The sequence below is a fragment of the Pistacia vera genome, unplaced genomic scaffold, assembly GCF_008641045.1.
Source record: "Pistacia vera cultivar Batoury unplaced genomic scaffold, PisVer_v2 Contig512, whole genome shotgun sequence".
Classification (NCBI taxonomy): domain Eukaryota; kingdom Viridiplantae; phylum Streptophyta; class Magnoliopsida; order Sapindales; family Anacardiaceae; genus Pistacia; species Pistacia vera.
Window position 1 is genome coordinate 490,031 of NW_022196349.1, and position 24,236 is coordinate 514,266.

The 24,236-nt window shown below is 36.5% G+C and overlaps 2 protein-coding genes across 2 annotated transcripts; one reads left to right on the plus strand and one right to left on the minus strand.

The window, feature by feature from the left end:
• Positions 1–14: 14 nt before the first annotated feature.
• Positions 15–4,469, minus strand: LOC116106314 (VIN3-like protein 2). The gene is made up of 4 exons (XM_031392668.1): positions 4,308–4,469; positions 2,354–3,017; positions 1,248–1,567; positions 15–986 (listed from the first exon to the last, which is right to left on the minus strand). The coding sequence occupies exons 1-4, from the start codon at positions 4,354–4,356 to the stop codon at positions 151–153; spliced, it is 1,869 nt and encodes a 622-aa protein (XP_031248528.1). The 5' UTR covers positions 4,357–4,469; the 3' UTR covers positions 15–150.
• Positions 4,470–20,735: 16,266 nt separating this feature from the next.
• On the plus strand, positions 20,736–23,921 carry LOC116106362 (protein ECERIFERUM 2). The gene is made up of 2 exons (XM_031392718.1): positions 20,736–21,326; positions 22,862–23,921. Exons 1-2 carry the CDS (start codon positions 20,892–20,894, stop codon positions 23,720–23,722), a joined length of 1,296 nt encoding a protein of 431 aa, XP_031248578.1. The 5' UTR covers positions 20,736–20,891; the 3' UTR covers positions 23,723–23,921.
• The last annotated feature ends 315 nt before the right edge of the window (positions 23,922–24,236 follow it).

Below are 24,236 nucleotides of genomic sequence, written 5' to 3' on the forward strand. Positions count from 1 at the left end.
TATGCACTCAGCTATGAGACAACCAAACAAAAACAATTAACTTAGGTTAGTCAATCTGCCATGCGAATGATATTATATGAAAACAAAATCTAAGGAGCTTCATATTTAACTTTTGAGTAAAGAACTAGTCAACTATGTGAATCCGACTCCTTAATGCCACAACTTGGTACAGAAACCATTCCCATGAACAGGTTTCTGCTCACGACAAATCTCATCCTTGAAGGTGTGGACGAGTTGCCCAGCCAAGCTTGGTGGGTCATCAATAAGAGCATCAACGAAAACACTGACCACCCTCCTCTCCTGCATCGTTGCTTTAAGGCTGAACCAAGTGAGAAACTTTACTCTGAAATATTCATCTATGTGCCCTTCTTGCTCTAACAATTTCACTACTCTAACAGAATATTCGTAATCACTCTCTTCCATTCTCCTTTCACAACCCAAGCCTGGTACGTTCCGCATTCCATCACATTTACAAGGTGTGGAAGGAGAAATTAGTTTGGGGCTCAGTAGAGGAGGCGGCAAATAGAGCCCCTCATCTTTGTTCTTCTTGATGTCAGCCAGTGAAGGTGGACGCTTTACAAAGGGCTCACTGGAAGCTAATTTAGTATTGCTAGAATTAATTGATTCCACTTGAGAATGGATCTGAGCTATTGTAGTATTTTCAGCCTTTCTATATTCTTCTAACTTTGGAACAGAGCTTCCATTTGATGCAGGTGTGATCCATTTAGCTTCCCAAACACCAAAAATTCCAGTGCTTTTGAACAGAGAAACCTTGCAGAAATATTCAGTCGAAGGATCAAGATCTGTTAGTGAGAATCTCTTCTCTGGCCTGAGTACAATGAAAGTAGGGTGTTCTGGATAATCCTTCATATTTGACTTACGATGCCACAGCCTGCAGCCTGCGAAGTTTTTTATTAGATGATCCTTGTATTCCAGTGCAATGACGACTGAGGTTGCGGAGGATTCTTCAAACCGGATCAAGCAAGCTTCCAAAAGAAAAATTAAAACAATAAGCAATACATGTGAAAAAAGAAGGGAACAAGATTGTTTTACAACATCTGGAAGACTTTCTCAGAGGACCAATTAAGATTGAGTCTCTGTATTCCCCCACAACTATGACGACAATTATTTACGAAACTAAAGCGTCCAGATATAGTAATGTCGACACAAATAATTTTTGTGCCACCTTGAGATGTAGACACTTCACAGATTGAACTTCAAATTATAAAGCGTGTTAAGAAACTTACGCAGTGGCTTCTTTTCTATCTGAGCTGGATAAGGATCAATAACAAGTAGGGAACCAAAAGCGTCCACTGCAGAAGCACACAATTTCTGAACCTCAGCACCACATGACAGCCTGTTGACAATACCACGGGCCATCTTTGTGCATAACAGGTTCAGAGGTCCCACTTCATTTTTCAGTGTCTGTAAGGCAGTCTCCACTATTTTCAGCAACCTTTGGTATTTCTCAGTTCCTAAAAGAATCTTGTGACTCAAAGAGATTCGTCGACACAGAACATCCACTCTTCTGGTCTCTTTGGCAATCAACATTTGCTTTCTCCAGGTTCTGTAAATGACTAACCACTTAGTTAGCAAGTTCTTTCCTCTTCTTTCTTTACATGACCGGTTAGGTTTTCATTTTTTTTTCCTTTTTAATTTCTTAAAAAAGGAAAAATGCCATGATCAGTCTAACAGCATCAAATTCTTCTGTGTCCAAGTCGAGCTCAATTGGGCCACATCTTGAGATTACGCTCATGTAAAACCAAGATATGTGATGTTTTATGACATAGAAACATAATATAAATGAAGGCAATTGCATATATCTAAGCTTAAAGTGCCGCTGATAAACTAGTTCCTTGACAATAAGTTAGAGAACCATAGAATGAAAGCCTAAAATGGAAGGGACACTTTTAATCAAGGCGACTAACATGCACATGTATCTAACAGCCTTTTCATACATGTTGAGGAGATGAATCTTGAATTACAAGATTCCTGAATGCAAATCTACATTTACATGCACACACAGATAATTGTCCCTGCAAATTTTTCCTCCTGTCTTTTTTTTCAAATACAAACACATACTTTGCTTTCACAGTATTACCCCGGGAGTATCCAAAGAGACACTACAAACTACCACTGGAACAACAATTATAAGGTGTATGCAAGGTGTATGCGTGCATGTGTGAATTTGTCCCAGTGTTTCTAGACACAAATATTTTCAAATAACTATTAGTGTTATTTAGGTTTGGCTATAATGATTAGCTACACACTATCAAATATTTATGTAGTATATATGCATTTAAAGAATGATAAAATAGAACTTCTCTTATGTGCTGAAGAAAAAGTTTTTTACCTCAGTAAACCGTTAACTTTCCCACAAGAAACACAGTAGAAACTTCCATCCAACTTCGTTGAACAACCGATCTTAACACCAGCTCTTTTATCCTCCAAAGCACATTCTAAATGGCAGGACATTCCACATGATTCATTATCATTACAGGAATCAGAGCCACAGATCAACCACAAGCTAGGATCCTTGTTATCATCATACTGATGACAAATACAACAAGAGCATCTTTTGCACAAATCATCAGTCAAACTCAATGCCGCTCTGCAGGCAACATTCTGACACACTTTATTTTTAACATTCTTCGGTTTACCACATTCTAGAGTAACCTGGTTTAGGTCATTTAATTGTTTAGTCAAGGATTCTTCCTGCCGTTTCCTCTTGAATCCAGTTTGAGTTTTGGCCCAAGAGGCAGGAATGTTATCTGTGTTATTCCTCTGGGAATTCTGAGAAACTAACTTCAGAAGGTGCTCTATCATTCGAAATTTAGTGTAGCCACTGTACTTTCTTTCCTTACCCATCTCCGCACAGATGATTTCAAGAAGCTCCCTGCGGCTAAATGAGCTAAGAATCTCTGAGGCATTTTTCGACCATTGGGCAATCTCATAAACTAGCTCTCTTTTCTCTCCCAAAGTAAGTTGACTGCATTTCTCTGGATCAAGTACAAATCCTGAAAACAACAAATCAATAAATTAATTGCCAAAGTTTGTACTCCAGATACCTATGAGCACATTTAGTAAAGTTGAGCATTCACTAAAAAAGTTTGTAAACAGAACCATGTAGGACCAACGTGCTAAAGTTCAAAAAACTTTTGGACTGCAAACTTCAATTAGTGGCTGATGGAATGCAAGCAACACAACAAGGTGGAAACAAGAACCCCAGAGACCTATACTAGAATGGATTAAGAGATTAACTCATCAATGAATTACACATTTCTTCACATTAAAACCTGAATCACACACTTGCACCATATTCAAGCAAAAGGAATCTAATAGAGTATAGCTGCAGTATCTTATGAAGTTTTAGATATTTCAAAAAGATTAACAGTAACCACTGTGCTGAAAATTGTGACTAACGATTCCAAAAAGAAATATTGAAAGAAAGAACTGAATCCATGATGACATGTTTTATCGTTACAATGAAATCTTCACAGCACAAACCCGATCAAACTGTCACAGAGGTGATCTCATTGATACTATTCCCACAATCATGTCTACCCTGAAAACTTTATGATTTTCTTACTTATAAGATTCATATACTCTAGTAATTTTGAAAAGATTTTTCCCCAGCACAAAATTACTAGTGGCTGGAAGGATATATCTCCATCTATGACTTTCATGGTCATGCCATTGGTCCCCCTTCAACATTCTAACCTCCACAGCGCTCAGTAGTCAATTCACAATCACCAAAAACTCTGCTTCACTAATCATGCTCATCCACCACCGAGACATAAATGCATATAGACATCATGTGAAATCACGAGTCACATTCCAAAAGTTAATGACAATCCTTGATGATAAAGAAGGATGCATATTCTCAGTAATACCTAAGACCAATAGCAACGCTTATACCCTAAAGGATTTCACCACCAAACCATGCAGAACCCAAACCAAACAAAAAACTTTATACATTTCTACATTGTATATCCATATACAAAATCACTATCCAACATACATTGCCATTTCTAGCTTTTTAACATATAAAGCCGTAATGACCAAAATGAAAAAAACCAAAAAAAAAACAGTTCTTTAAAAGGGAACAAGACTACACGAGGAAGAAAGGCTACAAAAAAAGCAAACCCAGGTGTTAAAAGGCTTAATATGACAGACATTGTCCATAACAACACTAAAAGCAGATAAAACAGCACCATTAAGGAAAAAAAAGTTGTTTTAACCTGAACCCAGTTACCCAGATCAAAGGAAAGTTAAGTAAACAAAAATGGAGATAACATAACACAAACCCGAGAACATTGAGTCCCTTCCTGAACACCTCTCCTCCGCTTGGCTCATGACTCACCAAAAACCGAACCAAAACAACACTTTTTTTGGAGTTATTTTAGTTAAGAGAGAAGAAGATGATGAAATAAAAGAAGGAAAAAAAATAAATAGGTTCATGAAACAGAACATGAGAGAGAGGAAAAAGTGGGCAATACAGAAACAGAAGTAATATAAAATAATAAAATATGTTGCCATAAATGAGAGATTTGGTATGGGCGAGTTTATGGCCCACGCGCACCGTATTGCATCTGTGAGACAATCGAGAATTTCGGTTTTCTGCCTTTCCTCCCCTTTTCCATACCCTACACTCCTACAGTGAAACGCCGTGAGTGAGTGAGACAAATTTTTTTTTTTTTTTTACGGTGAAAGGAATACGGTGCGTGCACGCTCAACTTCTCTCTTCCTGCTCCTTTCATCATGATCGTCCGATTGAATCTGGCTTAGTTTCCACCATTTCATTATCTCGAAAAAGGTTTTGTGAAAACTCTTTAATATGATGGAATCATGATGCAATACGTAGTCGTATTAGTGGTATAAATCCAGGAGATACGGACCAGCTAATAGAAATTAATTTAACCTTATCTCAAATTTATCATGTTCTTCTTAAGAGTATGCATAGCTCGACGCGATAGTCCTTCCCAACAATACAATCCCAAGCCTATGACTTTTATGGAATCTAGATATATTTTGAGAATATTCTATTATAGTAAAACCTCTATATAGTAAACTCTATATAAGAATAAATTCTATATAGTCATAAAAAATTATATTCCTAATTTGAGATAGCTATAAATAAGAATAAACTTCATATTGTAATAAGTTATAATTTTTTTAATTCCCGTCTTAAGGAAAGTTGCCTCCAAATAATAACAATTATTTGTATAATGCAAAAAAAAAAAAATATATGTTACGTTACATTAAAGGTTTAAGATAAAATAAAATATTTATCTAAAGTTGTTTGGGATAATGATTTATGCTTTAGAGTTGTTACCACATCTTTTAACTTGTGGGTACATTACTCGCTAGCATAAACATTTTCTTGTTGAAGCCAAAATATTCTAGTTTTTCAAGTATATTTAAAGCTTCTTAGTACGAAATTTTTTGTATTTCCGTACTATCGTCCTCATGATTATTTCATTTCTCTTAGTGTTTAATTGTAGAAATGATTTATTCTTCAGTTAAAGCATACATAACTTGTTGCTCATTTGGATGATTGAGAAAAACATTAATCTCCATTCAATTAGTGTGGTGAAGTTGCCAAATCTAATCACTCAATTCTACAATGACTTTGATTCTCCTCTGACAATGTTTGAAAAACCACCTTGAAGTTGTCTGGTGGTGCACGTCTCATTTATAAAATATACAGAGCAATATTACAACAAGATGATTTACGTACAAAGTCAACATTTCCATCTATAACTATTGTCTATAATCAAGAGATTGCCTAGAATCATGGGATTGGGTTTTGATAAAAGATGCAACATGATTTGAGGAGGATCTTGCGGATCCTTCTATATCCATAATAACCCCTCGCAAGCCTAGTGTCTCGGAATCAAAGATGCGAAGCTTGGAACTTAAAAATATGAAGGTAGGTCGACCGAGACTTTTGGTGAACATGTCGGCAATTTGTAAGTGAGTGAGGACATAACGAATCTTGAGTTCTCCGGAGGCCATCAGTTCTCTCACAAAATGATAATCCAAATCAATGTGCTTAGAACGCTTATGAGAGACTGGATTGACAGCGAGAAAAATGGAGCTTTGATTATCACAAAGCATGATCGGAGGAGATGGAGAAGACACATGAAGATCCCGAAGAAGATGTCGCAGCCACTTAACCTCAGCGGCAGTGAGGGCCAATGCCCGATATTCAGATTCACAGTTGGACTGGGAAACTGTTGGTTGCTTCTTGGAACTCTAGGACACTAGATTACCACCAAAATAAACGGCATAACTAGAAATTGAGCGACGCGTATCAGGACACCTAACCCACTTGGCATCTGAATAAGCAATGAGTTCTCTAGAAGAAGATGGAGTGAAAGATAAACCAAACTGAAGAGTCCCCTTAACGTAGCATAGTATCCTTTTAACAGCCTGAAAATGAAAAATAGACGGCTTATGCATGAACTGACTGACAACACTTATAGCGTGACCAATATCCAGACGAGTGATTGTGAGATATTGAAGGGCACCTACGAGCGACTGGTAGAGGGATGGATCATCAAAATCTAGGCCAACCGTGGAAAGGTGCTAAGCAACAACCATGGGAGTACCCACCAGTTTGGAGTCAACTAACTGTGCACGCTATAAGATCTCATGGGCGTACTTGGCTTGGCTAAGAAAAAGACCAGTAGACGTGCGATGAGCTTCCAAGCCCAAAAAATAGTTCAAAGATCCAAGGTCCTTGGTGGCAAATTCACGAGTCAGCTTGCCAATAAATCCATTGAGGAGTGTCGAATTGCTGCTAGTCACGACAATGTCGTCAACATAGAGTTATAAATAGATTAAGTCAGCACCCTTAGAGAGAACAAATAAAGATGAGTCAGCACGACTGAAGCCAATAGCCAAGAGAAAAGAGCTAAAGCGATGTAACCAAGCACGTGGAGCTTGCTTGAGACCATAGAGAGCCCGGTGAAGCCGACAAACATGTGTGGAATATTTAGGATCAACATATCCAGACGGTTGAGCTATATAAACCTCTTCCTGTAAAAGACCATTAAAAAATGCATTTTTGACATCAAGTTGCCGAAAAGGCCAATTATTAGAGACAGCGAGGGATAAAACAACTCGGACTGTGGAAGCCTTGACAACAAGACTAAAAGTATTAGTGAAGTCGAGGCCCGGTTGTTGTGTATAGCCCTTTGCAACAAGATGAGCCTTAAGACGATTCACAGTGCCATCAGATAGATATTTGATGCGGAAAACCCATATGGAGCCCACAACATTTTTGTTGGACGGTTTAGGTACTAGATCCCATGTATGATTCTTATGAAGGGCCTGAATTTTTTCATCCATGGCAACAATCCAACCGAGATGTTTGGCAGCAGACTTGAAGCCTTTGGGCTCGCGCATGGTAAGAAGAGAGTGGAATAGGCCAGAGTGAGGAACTGTGCACACATGGGATCGATGGACAGGCTTGAAAATTCCTGATTTAGCTCGAGTCTGCATCGGATGAGTGCCAATTAGAGGAGGACAGCTCGAGGCTGTAAGGGAGGATACGTTGGTGACAGGATCTAGGTCAGCGGGCATGAGAGTTGAGGCATGCAAAGGCTCATGCACCAAAGGATAGTGGGCTCAACATCAGGTGCCTATAAAACAGAAAGAGGCACAAAACTAGCAGATGGGTCAGTTAAGCAAGAACCACACGGACGTGGTATGGGATCGGGCTGAGTCGGTAATTCGGCCACTGGGATGGTAGAAGGCTCAAGAAATGCACTAATAGGAGAGTTAGGCAAAGGCCTAGAGCAAGGAGTTCCTTAAAAGGGTAATTAAGTTCATAAAAAATAGCATGCTTGGAAATAAAGACATGATTAGTGGAACGATCAAGACAACAAAAGCCATTGTGAGACATATTATAGCTAAGAAAAACACATGGACGACGGCGAGGGGCTAATTTGTGAGAAGCAGAATCGCGTGAGCATGGAAATGCAAGGCAACCAAAAGGATGAAAATTAGAATAAATGGGAGACTTACCATACAGAAGCTCAAAAGGAGACAAGCCATCAAGAGTAGGCATGAGCAACCGATTAATGGTGAAAGCAACCATGCTAAAGGCATCAAGCCAAAATTTCAGAGGGACATGTGAGTGAAAGAGCATCATTAAATTAGTTTCAGTTATATGACGATGTTTGCGCTTGCACGGTCGTTTTGGGCCGATGTATAAGGACAAGACATTTGATAATGAATGACACTGTTTAGTAAATGATCCCAAAAATTATGATAGGTAAATTCAGTGCCTCTATCACTTTGAAATACTTTGATTTTAATTGAAAACTGATTTTCCACAAATTTCTAAAATTGAAGAAAAATGCGATAAAAATCGAATTTAAACTTCAAAGGATAGAGCCATGTAAATTGGGAATGATCATCAACAAAAATGACATAATATTTATAACCCAAATTGGACGGAACGGGAGATGGACCCCATAAATCACAATGAATAAGATCCAAAACATGAGATGTCCGTTTGTCATTATGTTGAAATGGAAGTCTGACTTTTTGCAAGTTAACAACTAGAATAAATAGTGGGAGTAGGAAGCAAAGAAGTCACACATAATTAATGATTTTTATTCAAAAGAGAAATAATAGAGTGAGACACAAGACCCAAACGAGCATGCCAAACATTGAATGAAGCTCGAGGACAATTATTAGAGAAAACATAAATTAAAGATTGATGTCCACGCTCAAGCACATAAAGACCGTCTTCACGCCGTCCGGTTGCCACCACCTTTCTTGTGACTTGATTATGTATAATAAAGCGGTCATTAGTAAAGGTGATAGAAAAAGGGAAATCAGAGGTAAGTTTATTGATGGAAATGAGATTTTTGGTTAAAGCAGACACAACTAAGACATCCTTTAAAGTAAGGGAAGAGGTTGGAGAGAGGGTACCGGTGTGAGAAATGGGAAGAGAGGCACCATTACCGATAATAACACGATCCTTACCAGTGTACGTATCAGACTTGTCCAACTGAGTATCATCATTGGTCATGTGCATAATGGCTCCAGTGTCCGTATACCAATTAGAAGCCTGATTATCATTAAGTGTGCATGAGGTAAAAGCCTTCACAAGGTTGGTAGCATTTGAGGAATAGGAGTAGCGGTCACGACAAGAAGTGGCGTAATGCCTTTCCCTACGAAAAATCTGACAACGAATAGGACGGTTGCGTTGATGACGACCCCTATGAGAAGCACGGCCACCCCCACGAGCAGAGGCAGATTTGCTACTGTGAAAGGTAGTGAAGGCGGCAAAAGTGGATCCCGTGGAAGGCAGCTCCAATGATTTAACAAAATTTTCATAACTCTCCGTCATGGGAACAATCTCAGTAAAAGAAGGGAGAGATGAAAGAAATAACTGTGTAGTAGAAAAGATGGAGAAAGCAGAGCCAAGTTGACGTCGGGACGTCGCGAGAAACCCCAATCTTGGCAAGGTTGAAAACCCCACTATGGATGCTAATCATGGCCTTGCTATGGCGATAATAGCCAAAAAGGCCATCTTGGTTGGCTAAGCCAAGGATAACTATAACCTCAAAGAGGAAGAGAAAACAATTGCTTTAACTCTAAATATATTTAATAATATTCAAGGATGATTACAAGGGACAAAGTAAGGCTTTATTAATAGCCTTCCAAGTGAAAAAGTAAAGTATATCTCTCCCATGTTACACAAAACAAAAGTCAACATAAATATAATTAATTTAATTTAATTCGTTTTTCTTTTATGCTCCCGCATCATTCTCCCGGGGTTAGAAGAGACTCGCCATCGAGTCTAGACCTGGCAAAACGGGTGGGTGGGCCGGGTACGGTCCGGGTCAAACGGGTACGGGCCCTTATACGGGTCGAGATATACGGGTCCAAAAAATTGGACCCATGCCCTACCCTATACGGGTACGGGTGGACCCATTTTTTCTCTCTCCAGATTTTAGTTTTTACAGTTTCACCCCTAACAGTTTTCAATTATGACCATTACAACCCCAAAATTCCTATAGTTTTAATTTTTTACATTTACACCCCATAAATCAACTACTCTAAATTCAATTCAATCAAGAATATAAACAAATAGGAACCAAAATAAACAAATAACACATAAACAAACAATAACATATAATACAAAACTACAAATACCAACCAAAATAAACAAATACAAAATCACTAATACACAATTACACATAAACAAACAAAATAAGTCAATAAACTATAAATACCAACTAAAATAAACAAATACATAATCCAATATTCAACAAAAACATTCTAGGACAACAAATGTTCATCCCAAAGTGGGCGTGATAGAGTCTCTTGATTCCACGTCTCGAGATTAGTAAATGCACATCAAGACCATCATCCGATCATCATTCACCTCATCATCTATAAAACAATGATCAACTACAAATATTAATAAAGTAAATATAAAATATAAGAAATATTATGTTAACATGTTACCTTCAAACTCAATCCACATAGCCAAGTTCGAGTGCCTATCAAAGATTCTGGTTTTTTGGTCGAAGTGGCTTCAATATTTGTTGAGCACTTTACTGCCAAACTAAAGCAGACTCCGAGGCAACGTATGTTATTGGTAGAAGCATCGTCACTTGCTCTCACGTTAACCATGTCCGTATCTATAGTTTCTGAATCCGCCATGTCAATGCTAGACTACAAAATATATATAAATATATATATATATATATATATAATATATATATATATATATATATATAATATATATATATATATTATTATATATATATATATTAGGTCTCTCACACACACTCAAAGGATAATACAATGAATAAGAAAACAAACATCAAGAAATAAACTTTCAATTGATGATTAACTATATATTAATTGATAATGGATAACTATATATACTAGGTCAAGATTGGATCTTAAGGGTTATGTAACACAACTTCTAAAATTTAGAAGCAGATTGTATGTGGATCTGTGTTCATTCATGAATACGTATGTGGATCACCTACTTGCATATCTTTCTAGAAATGAATATTTCGATGAATTTTTTGAATTCAGCTAACATCAGTTGCAATGAGTTGTATACAATCCAGAAAGGAGGTATGAGTATGGCTGTCAGAATTGATCAGTAGATGTTCTTATGATCATGCAAAAAAATGCAAACCTTTCAATTTGTGATAATTTTAGACCAGACCTGTTTGTTTTCTTTCTGCATTTAGTGTATGTGAAACATATTCCTGGTATTTCTTGTGCAATGGAGTTCAACTATTCTAGTATCATCAACTTGTTTAGTACATTTTTTCATGAAACCATGGCATCCCAGCCTCAGATTTAAACTTTGACTCTGTACCAGCTATAGTTATTAATATTAATATGTTGGCGCAACATGTTACAATCAGGTTAGATCAATTAACTATCCATTATGATATATATATCAACTTATGTTTTCTGCATACGTGTTCATGTTTACCTTCATAATCTGAGAACGGCACCTTTGCTAATACTTTTAAATCTATATAAATTCTATTAATTCAAAGTCTTCAGCAAAGATACAGTCCATGCATGCCTTATAAGAATTAAGAAACAAGCATATAAAGGCCTTGGGATTTTATCTTGAGAAATGTAATTTCCATTAGTAACCGAAAATGAAGATTTACATAACTATGACTAGCTTTAGCTAACAAAACTTCCAACTCCAATCTACTGCATCAACTTCAAGATTAATAATTACATAAAAAACTACTAAATCAGCTAGCTTTGAGAAAGCATTTTGGATGTTGCTGCTATGAGATTTTTCAAATTACTTCAAACCATGTGAAACAAGGGGAAAGCAGTAAAACTAGTTCTGCTAATTCGAATGGGGTATCAACTTCTTAGACACAAGCAAAAGACAATATTATGATCAATGAAAAAGCACATTTGGAAAAAGAAGAGGGAAGAAAAAAACACAGGATGTATATCACAGAAAAAGGCACTTGGATAAACCAGCAACCAAATGGGCACAGGGCAGCACTTATTACCATAGTCTCTATTATTAATGAAAATCATCATTAACAACGACAAGTATTGAGCTCATCAGAAGTTAGAACTACTGGCACCCAATTCAGCAAACTAAAAATATCATCATATTGAATATCACAAATGAGACAATGTTAACAAAAACACCCAATTCTTCTTCGACGTGTCATCTTCAGTACATACCAACTAGTGTAAAACTGTAAATACTATAAACATACATGCCGTTTCGGATGCCATGAAAAGGCAAATGACTGCAAAAACTTATTGATTTCCAACTAAATGTTTCACTAATCAATTCTCTAAAACAGACTCAAGAAATTTGTACAAATATCGGTGCTCTTGCAGTCTTACTTGCTACTACTAGCGTACCCAGAAGATTAAAAACAACATTGAAAGCGATATCAAAAGAATCCACGGATCTAAGTGGCTCTAACCAATTCTTTTCATGTGCTTAAATTAATAACCTCATTAGCAATGTCATCATCACTCTATTCTAATCACCATTATAATATGATTAACAGACACAAACACAAAGCCACTCAAAGAAAAACCAAACCAAGGCAAAATACATTTCAAATGTGTAGAAACGTACTGATGACTGACGATTAATCGAAGAGGGAGTTGAGAGAGAGGAGATGACTAGCCGACGATGATGAGTGAGGGCGACCGGCGACGGACTGGATGAATGAATCAGGTGACTGCCGTACTGATGAGTGACGATTAATCGAAGAGGGAGCTGAGCTACTGAGGTACGAAGAAGATGGCAAAGAGGGAGATACTCAGTTGACTGATCAGAGATTGAAAGGCTTATGTTGAAGATTGAGATGCGAGAGAGATGACTAATGAGAGGAGAGGCATAGCGCGGGATAGAAGAGTCAAGAGTTAGGGCTGGGCAGGTCACTTTTTACATTTTGCAAAAACGGGTGCCCGCGGGTTCACCCTTTTAACCTATCAGTTATACGGGTTGGGCCGGGTACGGGTCCAAAAAAAAAGGGTACAATTTATTAGACCCGTACCCTATATTTTTTACCTGGGTACGAGCCGACCCGCGGGTCTGAACCCATTTTGCCAGGTCTAATCGAGTCCCACGTCTTTATCATGTTCTTTAAAATTCATGCGGTACGCTAGTTTATTTGGAATGACAGAGCCAGGAATGAAATCAATAGCATGTTGAATATCTCGCGTTAGTGGCAACCTAGGAGGTATCTCATCCGGCACAATATCAGAAAATTCTTGAAGTAAGTGCTTGACTTTCTCATGCAAGGCAAGAGACACTTCATTTTCATCGCACAATAGTAACAAACACACTTGATTTATTTCCCGACAAGCTTTCTTAAGACCAGATCTCGTGATAAATGCTGCAAGCTCCTCTGGTTTCTTCAAACGATTTTCTGGCCTTATAGGGGTCAACATTACCCTTACCCCATCCATTTTGAAAGAATACGTGTTTTTGTATCCATCATGAAGAACTTGACGATCATACTGCCATGGGCGTCCTAATAATAAGTGGCAAGCATCCATCGGAACAACATCACACCAAACTTCATCCTGATACTTATCCCCGATAGAAAATTGAATACAACAATGCTTGGACACCTTGACTTCGTTTCCTTTCCTCAACCATTGCAGTTTATAAGGATGAGGATGTACTATGGTTGGAAGCTTCAATTTCTCTACCATATAATTGGCAACAACATTTTCACAGCTACCCCCATCAATAATGACGTTACAAACCTTCCCTTTGGATGTGCACTTTGTATGGAAAATATTGTGATGAAGCCAACTTGCGTCTTCAGTCATCATAACGGTGCTCAGACTGTGGCGTACCACAAGGGATTCTCCATTATCAGCATGTACTTCTATTATGTCCTCATTAAACACTTCTACTTCACCTATTGTATCCTCCTCAGTATGATTTTCAATAACTTCTTCCTCCACAAGTGAAACAATTCTTCGATTTGGACAATCAGAAGCGATATGCCCAAAGCCTTGGCACTTGAAACATTTCTTGAAGCGGCATTAGAAGTGCGACTAGAACCACCCTCTTTATCATTTCTATAAGGAGTCTTGAAGGAGTTTATTGTAGGATTTGGAACGGGTGCTAAGCTTTGTTCTCCACAGTTTGTTGTAGTCTCCCTTTGTCTAATAGAATTTATAGTGTTCTTCCGTGCCCGTTGCTTCTCAACCTTAATCGCCAACTGGATAACATCAATTAGACTCCAGTATGGTTGTAATTGTACGACATTTGCAATCTCTATATTAAGACCTCCTAGATAACGAGTGATAGTTTGCTCTTCTGGTTCATAGATATCACACTTCAGAAAAAGTTGCTCAAACTCCATCGTATACTCTTCTACTGACATGGTTCTTTGTCTTAAATTATGAAATTGAAGAAAAGTGTCTTGTCGATAGTGTGCTAGAAGAAACTTACGTTTGAGTTCTCAACACATCTTCTCCCATGTTTTGATCTTATGACGGTCCTCTCTTTCTCGCTGCCGTTTCAAATTCTCCCACCATATAGATGCATATCTCTTCAATTTTATTGCAACCAGTTTCACACGCTTCTCATCAGGAACATCTTGAAGTTCCAAAATTCTTTCTACCATGTGTAACCAGTCAATAAAATCATCTGGCTTAAGTCTTCCCTTAAACTCAGGAATGTCTACTGTGAAACTTGAAATCCCAAATTCACTGCCTCGACCTCTTGGACGAAACCTAGAAGATTCATCTCGAGATAAAAAGTCTTCCCCAAATGGATTGGTGCCCTCACCTTCACTGTTGGAGCTATTACCGATTTCATCATCTTGATCTCGTGTGACTCCCTGTCTTGCAAGTTGTTCTTGTAGTTCTTTGATTTGGTTTCTTAATTCCTCAATTTCAATATCTCAAACAGTTCTTTGACGATTTGGAGGTTTTGGTGGCATTTTTGTGGTAGGGGTGATGAGGTATAAAAATCAAATAATTCACAGGAACTTGATATAGTAGTAAGTATTACTATGGTTCAATACGCACCAGGAAAATTCCCAGGAAAGTGGAGGGGTCACAAGCGGTCTCACTTAAAACCCACTTTCCTTGGACTCTTATTGTCTTGTTGACAGAATTTTCCTAGACATGCATATGAATTAAATAGCTACTTACTGTCCTAAACCAAAGCTCTGTAAACTAATGACTAGGCAAGGAAAAAAACTAGAATAATGGCTACTTGAAAGTAAAAGTGAGAAGGAGGAAAAAAAAAATACCTGAAGAAGAAACCAAAGCTCTGATACCAAGCTGATGCCGGGACATCACGAGGAACCCCAATCTTAGCAAGATTGAAAACCCTACTATGGATGCCAATCGTGATGAGGTTAGAATAAACCTCGCTATGGCGATAATAGCCAAGTTGGCTAAGCAAAAGATAACTATAACCTCAAAGAGGAAGAGAAAACAAATGCTTTAACTCTAAATATATTTAATAATATTCAAGGATGATTACAAAGGACAAAGTAAGGCTTTATTTATAGCCTTCCAAGTGAAAAAGTAAAGCATATCTCTCCCATGTGGGACAAAACAAAAGTCAACATAAATTTAATTAATTTAATTTAATTCTTTTTTCTTTTATGCTCCCGCATCACAAGTCCATGTAAATACCAGTGTATTTTGTCAAGGTCATCTACTGAGCGGCCCATGGCAACAATCTGGTCACAAACGGATTTGAACTCACGGGAATATTCAACAACAGATTGAGCATCTTTCTTCATGTGCTACAATTCATCTTTTAAACGCAGCTCCCGGGATTTGAAACGATATCTGAAGGTGGTCTCCAAAGTGGACTAGACTACATACGAAGAGGTCAGGCCAACAACAACAGACAGGGCTTCTTCCATCAACGAAGCAAGGAGGAGGCTTAGTACAAGTTGATCGGTCTGTTGCCATTGAGTAAATGCTGGATTGACAGTGGCAGAGGCACCAGAACCGATAGTTGCAGAAGGAGGTGTGATGGAGCCATCAACATATCCAAGGAGATGTTGACACTACAGTAATGGCAGTACTTGACTACGCCAGAGGAGAAAGTTGGAAAAAGATAACTTGATGGTCAAGAGGTAGACCATGGTGTTGAAAGACAAGGTAAGGGACGAAGTTTCAAAGGCCATTTGGATCGACGGAGGTGAATCCTTAGAGGACTACTGATACTATGACAAGGTTTGAAAAACCACCTTGAAGTTGTCTGGTGGTGCACGTCTCATTTATAGAATATACAGAGCAATATTACAGCAAAATGATTTACGTACAAAGTCAACATTTCCATCTATAGCTATTGTCTATAATCAAGAGATTGCCTAGAATCATGGGATTGGGTTTTGATAAAAGATACAACATCATTTGAGGAGGATCTTGCGGATCCTTCTACATCCGTAATATCCTCATCCACTTCATTTGTAACTTGCAATTCATCGACATTGAGGGTCCTAATTTTGCAATGCTTAAAACAATTGGCAATTGTTTGTGACTTCACATCAATTGACCATGTAGCAATTGCATTTACAATTTCATCAAGGACACTTATCGTTGTTGGTTCAAAGACACGATCTTCTATCCATTTCAAAAGTAGGCAACTGAAGCGCTGAATTGAAACCCTAATACTATTAAAACATTAATTGAAATCCTAATATTGTACTACTAAAACATGAATTGTGGAATAAGAAATTTTTGTAACTACCTCCTCTATTTAGTTATAACCTCCTCATAGTAATAAATTTAGTTAGTCCCACCGTTAGGACTATAGAGAGGTTTTACAGTATAATCTTATCCTTCAACAAACTATAATGTCTTGAGTTTGCAAGAAACGCAACTAAACAGTCTCATAATGTCAACATACTGTAACTTAAATTTTTAATTTGATTTTTGACACTGGTTGTGAATCATTTATTTTCATCCGTTTTGAGAATTTTTTAGTTCTCTCTCCTTTTTTTTTTTTTTTTTTTTTTTTTTTTTTTTTTTTTTTGGGGAAAGGTTAAATTTTATATTAAAAAATGGAGTTTACAATCATGGACGACCCAGCTCCATGAGGTTAGGCCAGACTACCTCAAACTAAAAAAAAAAATTAAGTATTGGATAAAGCTCAAATTGAACCCTGGGTGTATTTGCAAAGTTGGAAAGTTGTATGGGTACATTTGTTAACCTAGTTTGGGTAAATTGTAAAAACTAGAAACTGTGTAAAACAGTGTATTTTATGTTTGTAAAAGTCTAAAAGAATATACAAATGTAGTTGCCCGCTCTTCAAAAACAGTTAATGAAAATCCCCAATTTTTTCTGCATTTTTCACTACTCTTCTTGATTACTCTACTTCTTGATTCTTGAAAACATTTTCATGGTATCAGAGTTATTGACAAGCGTTCACGGCTAATTTGAATTTGAGTCCTTCAAATAGTTAGATTCCCTTGGTTTCCATGCAAATTTTTTTTTTTTCTTTGTATTGTCTTGTGAATTGGATGTTTTTATTTTTAACACATTTGTTCAAGGTGTTGCTTCCCATAAATTTATTCAAAAAAGTATTGTATTATTAATTTCTTTCCTTTCAGCTTCTTAATATTGTATTGTTTCATTTACTCAAAGTTTTGTGGTTTTTTTTTTTTTTTTTTTAATTTCACTAGTTAATTGGCAAACAATGGCAGTCGGCAGAGCCACGGAGGCTCTCCTAGACAAAAATCTTGAATCCATCACTAGTTACAAGATAACATGAAAGGCCATATGACCAAAAGGGCTGAAGGCTCACACAAACTAAGCACAAACGCCCAAACAAGAGAGCACACAAGCTCAGAAGCAAAGGATCGCAAAGGCTCAAAACATAGGCACAGATGCCCAGAACAGAGAGCACACAGGCTCAACAAACCAAAACAATGGCATAGAAGCCTAAGGAGCTCGTAGGCTCTACAATGAAGATAAAAAAACAAGATCTATGATCGTGCGAGTTTAAGAGTTTCCTCAGTTACAATTTTCACTAAGAAGATTTATCGGAAAATAAATTAATGACAATTTACCAAACCGAAAACTAAAAAATTATTGGTTGGAATAGATATTAACATGGGGTGGGTCAAGGCCTCAATCTCTACTACCTACTCCTTTAGAGTATACAGTATTTATATACTGAAAATTTGATTTATTATTATTTTTTTTTTCCACTAAATTAATTATCAAAGGCAAATATTTCACTCTAAATCAATCAACATTATCATGTGTACAACTGTATTCATGACTTCACTGCTTTACATAAATTTATCCATTTCTTGTGTCTCTCAATAGTTATTTTTGCATGCAAACCCCACGTGCATGGCTTGGCCAAATACAGGTATAGCCGTACAGCCCATGATTTTCACAATTCAAAAGTTTGACGTAAATTTTCTCAACTTCACAATTAATGCCTCCGGAGGTTCCCAAAACGGTGCTGAATACTCATAAGTATGGTAGTTCAGTAGTACGAGTCCACACAATTGCATAGAGAGATTTGGAAGTCCCATTTACAAGCTTTCTTCGTCATTAGATTGTGATGTTGAATTGAAAACTTTCTTGCATCTTAAACATCACAATATATATAGCTCAATCAATAAAGATGGTCTCGCAATCTAATCTTATAAATTTTTTCTCACAACCCTGATATGACAGTTTATAATTGGTTAATTCGTAATTGAACAGACATGACTCATTGTTGAATAGATGAGACTTATTATGAGCTGTCACGTCAGAATTGTAAAAGAAAGTTTGTGAGATTGAGTTATAAGCATGATCAAAAGGAGGGGGTTCAAGGAGGGTCAACTAACCCTCCTTAAGTTTTTTAAAAAATTAACTAATAATAATTTGGTAAAGTTATGTTCATGTGAAAGGAAAATAATAAATCAAAATCGAAAGCATATTTTGTCTTTTTGTGGCAAATATCTCCCACATAGTTATAAGTTGAATGACAGGTTGTGGATATGCTTATCCCATGATCAATCTCACATAAGATTGAGATTGAAGGCAGGGCAAGACCCCATTTTCAGAATCTATATTCTATGATATTTAAGCTTTTGAGACACTTGATTATTTCTCATCTCCCAATTTGACTGTTGGTTTGGATATCAATTCTTAATCAATACGTACAGTTCAAATTTAACATTACAATCACTTGTTATTTGATTTTGATTTAATGTTATGTTCATGTATTTATAGGATTATGAAAATGAGGATGACAACATTTATGAACCATTAAATTGCCGTGTATAAATTTCGACCCCACACTCTATTGTTCCTTCTAAATTTCAGGTTTTTATTAATGTAATTACCACTCCTAAATTCTTTCTACATTTCAAAGGGTTCAATTTTATGATTTTATTTCTCTGTACAGGCCTTTTGCTTATTCCGTAACTTTTTATTATTTATTTATTATTTCTTATTGTATACCTTGTTATCAATCTTATTATTTTTGTTTTAATGTGGAGAAAATTTTCAATAATAAATTTTGTGAAGAATCGTTTATGAAATAGAAAAAAGAATAGTTTACTTGTATATATAGAGAAATATGTATTTGATATTATTGATAATGAAGTCATTATACAATATTTTCAAAAGATGAATTCTCATCGAGGACAATTATAAATGTATTAATTAATAGAAATTTTATAAATATAAAACTTGTGCTTATTTTAATTTAAAATTATATTATTCTTCTAAACTTGGATCCCCCTATATTTCATTTCTAATTACATCTCTGGTTTTAAGTATGGTATTGTCATAGCTTAATACCCCACGATACAGTTGACAGTTAAACTAATGTTTCATGTATTAATGACACCGAAAAATAATTTGGTATGATTGCTTGACCAACTGCTTATTTCTAAACTAAATCAGTCGAGCTCTGCTACTGGGTTGGATATACACTCATTTAGATTATTAATTAAATTTAAATTCCCAACAACTTTACCATATATTTCCCAATATATACATATTTAAAAATAAAATATTAGACGTGCAGAATTTTATTAGATTTGATTTCTACAAAAACCCATTTTAAAGTTTAAACTCTTATTAAATAGAATTGTAGCCCCTTTCCATTTTAAGCTTTGTGCTTACCAGGTCACTTGCTTATCACGATCACGACCCTGAGGAATAGCTTGAAATTTTGAATTACGTGGCCACATCTTCAGCCTTTTATTTCATCAGATTAAGACGTGACCATAAATTAATTGAAAGTGACTAGCTCCTTCATTACATTATTTCAAAATTATGTTAATTTATACTTTATAATTATATATATAGAATTTTCTAGATCATATATGTCAATTTTACATCCATATCAAGAAGATTAAGATCACGCCTCAGCTTCCTAAATTATCAAATTAAATTCACCCCTTACCTTCCTTTAATTTCCACTTCCCAAAAGAACAAAAAGTTTGAATTTTTGTTTTTTGTAACCAAGGTATCCGAATCAACTTGTGTACACCTTAATTAATCTCCGGAGTCTATTGAATATCCTACAAGTCTATAGGGCCATGTAAGACACAATATTATTATAGTAGGTGATTCTAAAATTTGAACTCAAGAATTTAAGGAAGAGATCGAGAAAACTTCCTTGACCGTCAGGCCAACGTCTTGGAATTTAAGTTCGGATTTTTTTGTTACTTAAAATACCAATGATAAAGATAAATTTCTCTCCTATTTATATGACTTGGAAATCGATTGGCGTCCTGTTTTATATTTATGATCCTCACCAATCTTTCATGGGCTCAATATATTTAAAAGGGTAGTCTCAGGCATGGAGAGAATTATATATAGTATTCTGAATTTCTGACAAATCTGCATATTCATAATTTCTCTCAAGTTCTTCTCTATAATTCTTCACCATGGTGTCACTTTCCTCCAATCTCGAAAGTCCAATTTCAGGCATGAAACTGTCATCAGTTGTGCCGGCAAAAGACACGGGTAACAAAGATCATCAACTCACAGACTTGGACTTGGCCATGAAGCTCCATAACGTTAAAGGAGTTTATCTCTTCGACAGTGATGCAGTTCGAGGGCTGACCATACACGACCTCAAGAAACCAATGTTTGAGTTGCTAGAAATCTACTTCACCGCCGCGGGGAGGATCAGGAGATCCGAAACAACTGGGAGGCCATTCCTCAAGTGTAACGATGGTGGCGTTCGTATTGTTGAAGCATTTTGTGATACAAGTATCGATGAATGGTTGGAAAGCAATGACGATTCTCGTGATAATTCTCTGGCGTACTATCAAACTCTTGGCCCTGATCTTCGATTCTCCCCTCTGGTTTTTGTACAGGTAATTAAGGTTCTAATTAACATTTCTTTTTGCCAGTTACTGGTTATGCTGCTCACGAGGCTTAATATCGATAAGTTATTAGTCGTAATCTTTCGGCTGAATTCTCTAGGAATGGAATTATAAAATAACATAAATAATAAAAAGTTTATATATTGGTATATGTTTATCTTAGCAACTTGTATAATCGCTTTTGGTTGAATTGGTAATATGGGTTTAAGTTTCGTTTTGAGAAGTTTCTTATCTCGCATATGATAAACATATTTAAAAAACATAAAATTTATCTTCTAATTAAAATTATGATTTTGAAGAAGAGAATCACATAGAAAAACTATTGTTCTACTAGTATTAAAGCACAAGTATTCATTTCTGTTTTTTTTTTTTTTTTTTTTTTTTTTTTTTTTTTTTTGGGTAATTGAAGATCCATTTGTTTTATCATTTCATACCCTATTCCCTATCTTATTCCTAAAATATTTGTTTGTTTAATTATTTGGGAGATACCATTATATATTTTTAATTACTTTTAAACCTTTTAAGTTTATTAATTTAATTAAACACCCATAGAAAAAAAGTTTAAAAATTAACAAAAACACCCGCAGCCACCCATAGTTGCCAGAGTTGCCGGAATCTGTCACAACGGCATAGAAATGATCGGAATTGGTCGGTAATTCGCCTATCTGGCCTTTTTCGGTCAGATCTACTGTGGATATGGCCGAAAAATGTTAGATCTGGCTGTTAGCGACGACCAAAGAAATGGCCGTCGTTGACGGTCAACGACAACCATATCTTTGGCCATCGCTAACGGTCAAATTTGACCTTTTGCGGTCGTCGATGGCCAGATCTAACCGTATATTTGGCCTTTTCTGGCCAGATCCGTAGTGGATTTGGCCGGAATCACGGATCTGGCCAGAAAAGACCATATCGACGCACGACCAACCAGATCCGATCGGTCTACGTCATAACGCTATTTTTCGACTAGATTCCGACGGTGGTAGCCAGAATCTGGCATTATGGGTGGGTGGGGGTGTTTTTGTCATTTTATAAAATTTTTATATATTGGGGTGTTTAGTTAAATTAACAAACCTATGAGGTTTTTTTTGTTAATTTTTAAATTTTACCTCGTAATATTCACCTTATTCAACTATCCAATATTATTATCAAAATTATATCTAAAATAACGAATCAAATAGACCCTAAGATGTTCGGATCAGTTTACGTATACTTTATTATACCGACCAGATCGGATCGGTCTAATAAAGTGGAGGCACGTTGTAGTTCAGAAGACGAGAGTCGGCGGGTCATGGGGAAATAGCAGCCATAATTTAATGCGTACATGCTGTTCAGTTTGCTCTAGTTCTGCTACTTCCCTTCCCACAAACTATTCCCCATTTAACCCTAACCGCGTTGTACGAGGCCCATTCTTGTTGACTAATTTAGATAACATTTATGAGGCTAAGTTATAGGTGCAGTTTCCAGGTTTTAGTCACTTCTTCCATTAATCTTTACATTATCATTAATACAAGTACATTTGCAATCAGTTTACTTGGTTCAAATGCGGAGGCGTGTCATTGGGCCTGAGCTGGGCCCATGTCCTTGGAGATCCAGTTTCGGCATCAACCTTCGTCAACAAATGGGCTCTGATAGTGGCAGGTTATGTTCCATCCAAGTCTCTTCACTCGCCGAAACGAAGAAAATCTGAAACTCCAACTTCAGTTCCTGGAAAATTGTCTCCCATGAAAAGAATTGAACCAGTCGGTGACCACTGGACCATTTCCAATAACTGTAACATGGAAACTCACTATTTTAAGGTTACTGCAAAACAACTCGACCATATGGTATCAAGAGTATGTGCTCCAACTAATGTCTCACATTTTGAAGTCCTCTCTGCTATTATATGGAAATCACTTGCAAAGCTTAGGGAAGATTCAGGGCCTAGAGTTGTGACAATTTGTAGATATAATTATGGCAACAGAGAAAATGAAATACCAACTAATGACTTAGTGTTAAGCACAGTTGAGACGGATTTCAATGTGAGAAAAGGTGACATATCCGAACTGGCTGTGTTGATTGCTGATAAGAAAAAGGTGGACGGGAACAGTTTGGCTGAAGAAATATTATCAGAGAAAGATGGTGAAAGTTCAGACTTTATAGTGTACGGTGCAAATTTGACATTTGTAAACATGGAAGAAGCAGATGTTTATGGGTTGAAATTGCAGGGGAAGAAACCAGTGTCTGTGAATTACGCCATTGATGGGGTTGGCGATGAAGGGGTTGTTATGATTCTTCCTGGTCCTGAAGAAGAGGAAGATGGTTGTGGCAGGAAAGTGACAGTTGTGTTGCCGGCAGATCAACTTGCACTTCTCAAGAAGGAGCTCAATAGTGAATGGGCTGTCGTTTGATGAAGATATTTGGCACTTCGATTTGGATAAAATGATTGGTGTTGGGTGCGATGCTGACTAGTGGATAATAAATAGTCGTGAAAAAAATTATTTCTTGTTTTATGTCTGCGTGCAAATAAAATGATGTAATATTTGTGCACGTTACTATCAGTATGAACAATGTAGTTAAATGGGAGATTATAAGTTTTTTTTTTTTTTTTGTTTTTTTGTTTTAAGATAAGTTTACGTCGTATCCCAATTAATTTTCGAAAATGTTAAATAAATCACAATAATTTTGAATTTGTTTATAATTCATGAAGTCAAGATTTGTATATTATGTGAGTGTTTTGGCGTTGACCAAAGAGTTTCCACGGTTATGGAAAACTATTTGTACTTATACGAAATCAAACATAATCATACAAAACTTGAGACTGCATCCAATGGATTTCTTGTTGTTTAGGTTAATTTTTAAAATATTATGAGAAAAATGAAAAAAAAAAAAATTTGATCTTGAAAAAACAAAAGAGACGGTCAA